General features: G+C 33.3%; 1 protein-coding gene across 1 annotated transcript; it reads left to right on the top strand.

Moving 5' to 3' along the window:
* Positions 1–5723: 5723 nt before the first annotated feature.
* LOC143204736 (transketolase-like protein 2) lies at positions 5724–9512 on the top strand. Its single transcript, XM_076417494.1, has 6 exons — positions 5724–5927; positions 7465–7800; positions 7852–8258; positions 8317–8675; positions 8737–9003; positions 9060–9512. The coding sequence occupies exons 1-6, from the start codon at positions 5836–5838 to the stop codon at positions 9462–9464; spliced, it is 1866 nt and encodes a 621-aa protein (XP_076273609.1). The 5' UTR covers positions 5724–5835; the 3' UTR covers positions 9465–9512.
* The last annotated feature ends 314 nt before the right edge of the window (positions 9513–9826 follow it).

Genomic DNA, 9826 nt, shown 5'->3' with positions numbered 1-9826 from the left:
TGTACCTTGATTATTAATAAATATTGCTCTACCAGCAAAAACCAATGCTGGTAAATATCTTGCTGTTGAGTCTGACGAAACAATTCGTTGTTCTAACATAAGGGAATTTCCATTAATTTGGTTGTTTTTCATAATATTTCATTATTGTAGCTGTGCAATTACGAAGTATAACGTAATTTTTTTCTAAAAACGTTGGCCGATTAATTACATTTTATTCCATATTTTCATAGTTTTGGAGTCATTGGAGTTAGATAAAAGTCAGTTTTGCTATTAAATAACTTATTATTTGTTTGTTTTAATACTTACATATTTTATAGAACTTTTATTTCAGTTAATAAGTATAGGAAACAAGGAACAATGAAAACATCGTCTATTTTTATGGATATTAAAACAACAACATAGGTGCTTGCATGTAATCTGATAATTTTTTAACATTAAAAAGAAATTTCGATATACGATTGCTGATATTTAAAAAAAAATTTAGGATATTTCTCAAACACTTTTAAGAACTCCTTAAATTATTTTTAATTTGGTATTTAATCTTAAACTTTTAAAAAAACTACTTTTTAAAATATTTAGATAATATCGATATTTTTTTAGATCGATATATCATTATTTTTTCTTAAAAATATCGATATTTTTCCTGGTTGTTGTAAAAAAATATCGATATTTCTTTTTTTCCGATTTATCGATGCGAAATCGGTTTGTTTATATTATTAAAAATATCGATATATCGAAATATCGATCTTTTTCTTCGCGCTTGACATCCTAATATCGACGCATTTTCGCATTTTTTCTTGTTGAGCATTTCGGATGATGCGTATATACAGCTTCATTTACTTTAGATTATATATAGAAATACATTTGATAAATATTTGATTTAAAATTATATATAACAAGGTAAATAGGTTTAGGAGGTAAATAAATATTGGAAAAATTTTGAAATAACACATTTTATATGAAATATTTATGTATTTAAATGAAATAATCAAAATATAATTAATATATATGTCAAGACTTTTTATTTTTATAAAAACCCCATATTTATATTAATTTGCATATTTAAACAATTAAGACGAACTCCAACGATCATATATAATAACAAGCACACTCACATATATATATATATATATATATATATATATATATATATATATATATATATATATATATATATATATATATATATCTATTTATGTTAATAATATGCTAATATAGTTAAAACAAAGCAAAAAAGCCTGGATGAATGATCCCTACTGCAATTTTTGCTACTATTTTTGATCGACAAACTCCCTTAAAGAATAGATTACCTCCATCTTTCGGTTGACATATTTGTGAATTTACTAGCCTTTTATAATTTTCTTCTCTGCTCCTTGTTATCGTTCTGCAGTTAGTTTTGGGATGAGATTTTGACGTATGTTGATTGCTATTTCATGTCGTTGAAAATAAATTATAAATTTGGCAACTAATATTCCCACTGTCAAAAAAAATTGATGTTGTTTGGATTTTATAACTGTTAAAAATATAATCTTACATTCTGCGTCTTGTTACATTTTTTGTCCCTCCATATTTGAAAACCAATGTATGTTAAACCACCAAGATTTAATTATTTTTCCTGTTGAGGCAGCACCAAATGTAAATATTTCAGATTTTTGTCTATTACTAAAGCTATTCACAGGAGTGATAGATTTTTTTTACTAGACCTAATATATTAATTTAAAAGAAAATAATTAACAGTTTCTGTTGGCTGTTTTAATAAAAATGTTAAAAATATTTTAGAAGTAACCTTACACAATATTAAAACAACTAGGATGTGGTTACATACACACAATCGATTAGCAGTTTTTATCACAACTGACAATAAACAGTAAACATTCATATTAAAAGATTTAAAATACTTGAAATATTTATTAATGATATATGTAAAATTAACAAGTGTGTCGTGAATTTGTTAGAAAAAATTATGTAATCAGTGTAATTAAATCTGTGTCGTGATAATTAGTGACATAATTATTCGATATATCGAAAATATTATTAGTAATATTAATAATAATTGGTCCTATTTTGATCTAATTTATTTTGTTCATTTTCAAGTCATCAGGCTTGAAGTGTTGTCTTGTCTTTTAAGTGTAATATACTTCATGTTTACTATAAAAAAATCGAATCGTAGGAAAATAAAGTGGCTTAATGTTGGAGTAGATTGAGAAGTCATTGATTTAGTGGTGAAATGATCCAGAAGTCCTTTGAGAGTTTAGATCAGATTTTTGTCCAATTAATCTTGTAATTCATTGTCTTCGAGCCTTGTTGACCCTCCAAACCATTGTTTGTCATTGACATCAAAATCACCACAAATAAATCTCTGAAGCCAAATCCGAAAATTGAAATTTGAGATTTTCATCAAATGAAATAATAAAAGTAATGAATGTTGAAAATCCTATTTTGAACCATTGAATTTAACCGTTCGGTCGAATCCGTTTAAGATGAGGCAACTGTAAATGCGATTTTGATGGTTACTCTGTCCCTAGTTTCAATTTTTCTGTTTTCGGAAAGTCATACCGATAATGACGTGGCAATGTTGTGATACTGTTGAAAAATACAATAGAATCAGTCATTTCTGCAGCTTAAGAAAAAATAACAATATCAGAAAGTCAAGAAATCTGAAGACGATTCCAAATGGCGAATGACTGTTTTAATAGATAAGGTAAGAAGAAACTAGTTAAATGAAATAAATGTATCGACATAAACTGTTTCTGCATGTCTAGTCTCTTAGTTTAATTATTATTTATTAAAGCATGTTTGTGACAAATGATACCAATTTCGTTTTGATGATGCTATGGTAGACTAAAATAACTACCATAAGCGTCTAAACAACAGAGCATAGTGAAATATCTTCTATTATATAGCATTGAAATGTATGGATATTAAAACAATTATTTATTTACTTGAAACTATTTTATTGGCAATCACAAAATGTAGAGACATAGAATTCCAGGTTTTATGCCTCTGGCGATGAACAACTGACACATTTTTGTGTTCAAATAGAGCAGAAATGAGCTTTGAATATAAAAAACTATAAACATCAGAAATTTCTTATGAGCTCCTACGTAAGTACAGAAAGGTTTGATCTTTACATTTCGCCGGATGAACTGAAATGTAGAAGAGAACCGTTCCACCAAGGTTGAATTCTTAACTGTAATTTAAATAGAAAGTCTTTCATTATGGTGAACGTACATAACTGAATGAAATAATATTGGTCATTGAAATACAAATATTTTTTAATAATGAAAATATATGTTTCCCCACAGATTCTTTTGAAACATACGAATCGGCGTTTTCAACTTGATACAGATAGGATCCAAAACACAACAATAGTACAGGCAACTTGGCAAAAATTGCTACATATATTTATATATTGAATTATATATATGAATATATTTTTATATTGTTGTGTTATCTAAATGTTATTTAACAGTGCCAGGAAATTTTAATTCGTTAGTTATTTATTACAAACATTACGTAGAACATTTAATTTAACTAAAACTCTCAATTATAATTTACCAAAGCCAGTATTTTTGTATCCAATATTGAAGCAAAAATAATAATAAAGTGGGGTTTATTTTGATGGATAAGAAAAGCCACCAGAATTTCAAAGATCAAGTGTACGTGTATTTTTATGTTAAATATCGTAGAAAGGGAAAATTTAAAAAAAAAAACCAATTTAATTTTCTTTAGAAAGGGATATTATTTACATATTTAATGTTTTAAAGAATAAAAACTCCAGTATATTTCCATAAAATATTCTTGTGTTAATGAAAGTTTTTTTATATATGTTTTTATTAAAATGTTAACTCTAATGTATTTATTTTGTGGTGGCAACCTGTTGAATCAACGATACGAGCGACAATGCTGAATAACACGAATCACTTCATTAGTTACATCTTAAACCAGGGACTAACACACGGATTTCATAAAACAACTAGTGCAATGCCAACAAATTGTTTATATCACATGTTGACAAATGAAAGCCACAACGTAAAATATAATACAATAATTAATTACCATCAAAGATATTTTTCGTGAAATTAAAGCTATATTTAGATAAGAGATCTCTTTCTTTGCCATTTTTTTATCTTTCTGCTTTTTTTTTTCGAATAGTAAAATTTTTGATGCAGTTTTACTTTGTACGATAGAATAATATATAAAGACGCCAATTTTCAAATAAATATATTCAGTGAAAGTTGAGATATATGTCAACCGTAAAAAGTAGTTTCGAGAAAATCGCGTTTAAAGTTTCGTTTTTAGATGCTGCATTACAAAAACAGCTCTAGGCGATAGGACCGTCCTCCTACTGTTGCAATAGCCGCGGAATGATGCGTGTTGACAGCTGTCGGATCATTAGTTTGTGAATTATAGCATTTTGACTGACGCAACTTTTGTTACTGTGAAAAAAATTGATAAAAAGAATTTCGCGTGTTGATAAAATCTTGCTTTTTGAAGGGAAAAAATACAGTTGAAGCAAAAACCTGGCTTGATGCCGAGTTTCCGGACACTGTCCCAGGAAAATCAACCATCAAGGATTGGTATGCTAAGTTTAGACGGGGTGAAATGAATACTGAAGACGGTGGACGCAGTGGACGCCCAAAAGAGGTTGTTCCCGACGAAAACATTAAAAAAGCTAACAAAATGATTTTGAATGACCGTGAATTGAAACTGAATGAAATAACAGACACTTTAAAGATATCAACTGAACGTGTACATCATATCACTCATGAATATTTGGGTATGGGAAAGCTCTCTGGTGCCGCGAGAGCTCACTTTTGACCAAAAACAACAACGAGTTGATGATTCGGAGCAGTGTTGGAAGATGATCGAGCGTAATAAACCCGAGTTTTTGCGTCGATATGTGACAATGAATGAAACATGGCTCCATCATTTCTCTCCGAAATCCAATCGACAGTCATCCGAGTGTGGGAAAACGCAACAGTCGGCTGGCAAGGTTAGGGCGTCTGCATTTTGGGATGCGCATGGAATAATTTTCATTGACTATCTTGAAAAGGAAGGACCATAAACAGCGACTATTACATAGGGTTATTGGACCGTTTGAAGGGCGAAATGTAAGACAATGCACCGTGTAAAAAATCCATGAATTAGGCTTCGAATTGCTTCCTCATCCACCGTATTTCCCAGATTTCGCCTCCAGCGACTAGTTTATGTTCTCAGATTTTCGTCGAATGAAGGGGTGATCCGGGTAGGTCGGGGAGTTTTCAATTGACCTGTTATAGAAAAAAAAACAGCTCTAGCTCTGGAAATAATTAAATTAAAAAAAATCCTCTTAAGTGCATATTCTTAAGAAATTGAAAAATCGATTATTATAAATTGTTAAGCTGGAATACCCTCAAATTGTTGGGGTTAGTTACGAGATGGTTTAGGTTCCGCGACACTGGGGCAGCTATATTTCTTGAAAATCTAAAAATTATTTGAAAATAAGACGAAATAAAAACGATTTTTTCAAATTTCTAAAATACCACCTTCTCTCGATATAAATATAAGGAATTTCTTCCTTGACTTTGAATTGATATTATTCGAAACCCTGTCGCTTTGAAACGACCCAACCGATAGACGGGTTAGCGAAGGTCATCTGCATATTAAAATGTGACTGATAAGGTGACAAGACCTCTTAATATCGTACGTAAACACAGATGATAAGCGAACAAACAGTGCGATAACGATTGTTAGGTAATATAATATATAATAACTGTTCGCCTGGCGTCTATTGCAGTACGGAACACGCGCCGGTCGAAGACAGTGGAGCAGCTGGATCCTAATCGTCGAAAAATGCCTTTGGTCACCGATCCCCAGGTCCTGAGGGACATCGCCACCCGCATCAGGATCCTCAGTGTGGAATCCACGTCCGCCGCCAATTCTGGGTAAGTGATGATTCCGTTCGAAGGGAAATTTCCGTGATGTCGTTTGATGCGATAAAGTTTTGATGCCGCAGGACTACTTGCAGCAACAGTGTTTGGTGTTTATTGATATTTGACATTCATCTAACCTTATTATATACAACAAACAGTCGGGAATGACCTCCAAGGCCTGCTCGTGAATATTAATACGAATTAGCGTTAGGAACTATCGACGGATGAAGATGGTCGAACCCTTTCCTGTGTAAATTGTGGGAAACGAAAGGAAGATAAATGCTTGGTGCAGTTAACTTTATATGTGCTTATATTTTCCAAGGGTAGTACAAGCGAGACGTAGATGTACATATTCCTTCACCTACTAACTTTAAAATAGAAAAGGAAAAAAATACTGAATGCTATTAATATGAAATTAATAATTTCATTCTAAACGAAGTAGAATTACTTTTATATTTGAATGTTCTGTGGATCTGTAAAAAGGAATGGAATTTTTCTATGGAATGGAATAATACTAATAATTTTTGGTTCTACTAGTTTCATTCGATTGATTTTTGATGTTCTGGCTCTGTCGTCCTAGCCGCGACCTTGACAAAAATGTACCCAATTTATGCTTACATAGATTTATATGTAATATATATATATATAGTTTTATGATTTTTTTGGTAGTTCGCTTGTAAATAACAATATATTTTATATTAATATGGCAACCTTTTGGAACGATATTTTTCAAGATTGTTAATGTAATAGGATAAAAAGATAAGTTGATTTAATAGGATAAAGAAATTGTGAATGATAAATAGTAAAATACTTTTGGTAATAATAGGTAATAATTCGATAACTCTCGCGATATTTGTAAAACATATTTCCGTTAAATAATTAATTAAGCACTTATATCGTTTCATACAGATAAATTTTTAACTATGTCATGGATTAGTTTTTTTTTCTATGATTAGGTATATGTTTACTTTTTATATAGTGTTTATGATTATCCTACATCTTTAGTTTTTAAGTTTTGTTTAAGTTCTATTTTATTATGTATATTTGTTATAGTCTATTATTAAAAAATAGCAATTAACATATTAAAATACAATACAGTTGTATTCAGTACTTTTTACAGATCCACAGTGTTTGAATGTTTCATGTTATAGTATTCAGTAATTATTTTTACTTTTATTTTTTAAAGTTAGTTTGTGAACAAATTTATACATCTCCGTCTCGCTTATACTACCGTTGGTAAAAATAAGCACATATAAAATTAACTGCCCCAAGCAATTATCTCCGTTCTTTCCTCTTTCACAATTTTTACAGGAAAGTATTCGTACATTTGCGTCTGACATCACAAATTGAAAAAAACAGAACAGTAATTACTATTTTCAGTCGCTAGTTTTTTGACTATCGACTTTTTCGACTGTTTTCAGTCGATAGTTCCCAACGCTAATTAATTAATAATAATTATCAAATAAGCAATAGCTTTTAAAATTTCTGTCTCTACTTCCTCCATATGATATTTATTTCTTATTATAAGATTATTTAATTATATTTACAGACATCCGACAACATGCTCCTCCATAGCGGAAGTCTTGTCTGTTTTATTTTTCAACACCATGAGATATACCACGAGTTCTCCAAAGGATCCGTCCAGTGACAGGTTCGTCCTGTCCAAGGGTCATGCCGCTCCAGCTCTGTACGCCGCGTGGGTTGAAAACGGACTAGTTCAAGAAAAGGATCTGTTGAAGCTGAGACAACTGGGATGCGACCTTGAAGGTCACCCTACCCCCAGATTGAACTTCGTTGACGTTGGAACTGGATCTCTTGGACAGGGCTTGGCTATTGCCGCCGGTATGGGATATGCTGTTAAGAATTATGACAAAATTGATGCTAGGTATGATGAGGCTGTATCACCAGAATCGTATAATGTGTCTTGACGTTGTAGGGTATACTGTCTGATTGGGGATGGCGAAAGTGCCGAAGGTTCCATATGGGAATCAATTGCTTTCATTAGTCACTACAATTTGGACAACGTCACCCTAATTATTGACGTCAATCGCTTGGGACAATCAGAACCGACTACTCTGGGCCACAATTTGAACTTGTACAAAGCAAGACTGGAAGCTTTCGGTTGGAATGCCATTGTGGTTGATGGTCATAACGTCGAAGCATTGGTAAAAGCATTCGACGTCGCTGCAACCACCAAAAACAAACCAACAGCCTTGATTGCCAAGACTTACAAAGGTCGAGACTTTCCTGGCATCGAAGACAAAGAGAATTGGCACGGAAAAGCCTTGGGAAAAGAAACGGAACGTGTTTTAGGCCATTTGAGAGGACTGTTGAAGAACCAAGGTAAATATATTTAATTGTCCTGATGAATTTGACGTTTTTAACGGTGATTTAACCCCAGGACAGCTGAAATACACTATTCCCAAACCATTGACCGTTGCTCCACAAGTCAACATTACAAATATCCAGTTGTCATCACCGCCAAATTATAAACTGGGCGAAGCACTAGCCACGCGTCAGTCCTACGGGACCGCCTTGGTGAAAATAGCTCAAAGTAATCCGAGAGTGATCGCTCTCGATGGCGACATGAAGAATTCCACCTTCTCCGAGCAGTTGAAGAAATATGACGCCAGTAGGTACATCGAATGTTTCATCGCTGAACAGAACCTGGTGGGAGCCGCCATTGGTGCCGCCTGCAGAGACCGTGTGGTGGCGTTTGTATCAACATTCGCTGCCTTCCTCACTAGAGCTTTTGATCAAGTACGTTATAATATCTTTTGATTGATTTTGATGAAGTTCCGTGGTTTTTCTTTTGGTTTAGATTCGAATGGGTGCTATTTCTCAGACCAACGTTAACTTCGTGGGATCCCACTGTGGCGTATCGATTGGCGAAGACGGCGCGAGTCAGATGGCCCTGGAGGATATCGGTATGTTCAGATCTATACCCGGGTCCACGGTGTTTTATCCAGCTGATGCGGTGTCATGCGAGCGCGCTGTCGAACTAGCCGCCAACAGTCCTGGAATCTGTTACATTAGAGTTAACCGACCCCCTACTAAAGTTGTTTATGCGAATAATCATCAATTCCAAGTAATATTTTCGAGTGAGCCCCAAAATGTGTTACTAATATTCCCATCTTCTGTTAGATCGGTAAAGCCAACGTGTTATTGTCGTCGAACAACGACCAGGTACTGTTCATCGGAGGTGGAGTCACGCTGCAGGAAGGTCTCGCTGCCGCCGCTCAACTGGCCCAACAGAAAGTCAACGTCAGAGTACTGGACCCGTTTACCGTCAAGCCCATCGACCAGCAGGCTATAATCAAGAACGCTCGCGAATGCGGCGGCAGAATTTTGGTGGTGGAGGACCACTATCCAGAGGGAGGTCTCGGTGAGGCTGTTCTCTCCGCGGTGGCCGAGGAGAGAGATATCTACGTTAGGAAGGTGGCGGTACCGAAGGTACCAAGATCGGGAACTACGGCCGGTGTTTTGGATTACTATGGGCTCTCTGCTAAACATATCGTGAACTATCTTTTGGAGGTTCTTAAGAAATAAGTGATGTACGAATGTTGTTTTAAAGTAAAATGTTTTATTTTTTTAGTATTTTTATTTGTTTTCTTCGGGGTATCTTGTGTCAATTTTATGAATTTTTTAGTCAATTATGAATACATATATTTTCAAAATTTTCAAAAGTTTTTTAATCATGCAATGAAGATATCCGCTCGCAATATGAAAATGGAGTACGATTTTATACCATTTTGTATATTTACATGCAATAAAAAATAGTAAAAATGAATATGTTTTTTAGTTTCTAGTTCACAGATGGACTATATGTATCAAGAAGATATGTGCAAAAAACGATTGGTTACAAAAGAGATAGAAAGTACACAAATTCGAAAAACATATTTTCGAGAACT

The sequence above is a fragment of the Rhynchophorus ferrugineus genome, unplaced genomic scaffold (genome assembly GCF_030347505.1).
Source record: "Rhynchophorus ferrugineus isolate W39M unplaced genomic scaffold, kcgeb_rfMv2 rfM11, whole genome shotgun sequence".
In the NCBI taxonomy this organism is placed as follows: Eukaryota; Metazoa; Arthropoda; class Insecta; order Coleoptera; family Curculionidae; genus Rhynchophorus; species Rhynchophorus ferrugineus.
This window is presented reverse-complemented; position numbering and strand designations above follow the sequence as displayed.

Excerpts from the sequence above, each read along its gene's own strand:
- LOC143204736 (XM_076417494.1), top strand. The coding sequence starts at position 5,836 with ATGCCTTTGGTCACCGATCCCCAGGTCCTGAGGGACATCGCCACCCGC. Across the intron at positions 8,259-8,316 it reads AGGACTGTTGAAGAACCAAG|GACAGCTGAAATACACTATT; the intron begins GTAAATATATTT and ends ATTTAACCCCAG. Across the intron at positions 9,004-9,059 it reads CGAATAATCATCAATTCCAA|ATCGGTAAAGCCAACGTGTT; the intron begins GTAATATTTTCG and ends ATCTTCTGTTAG.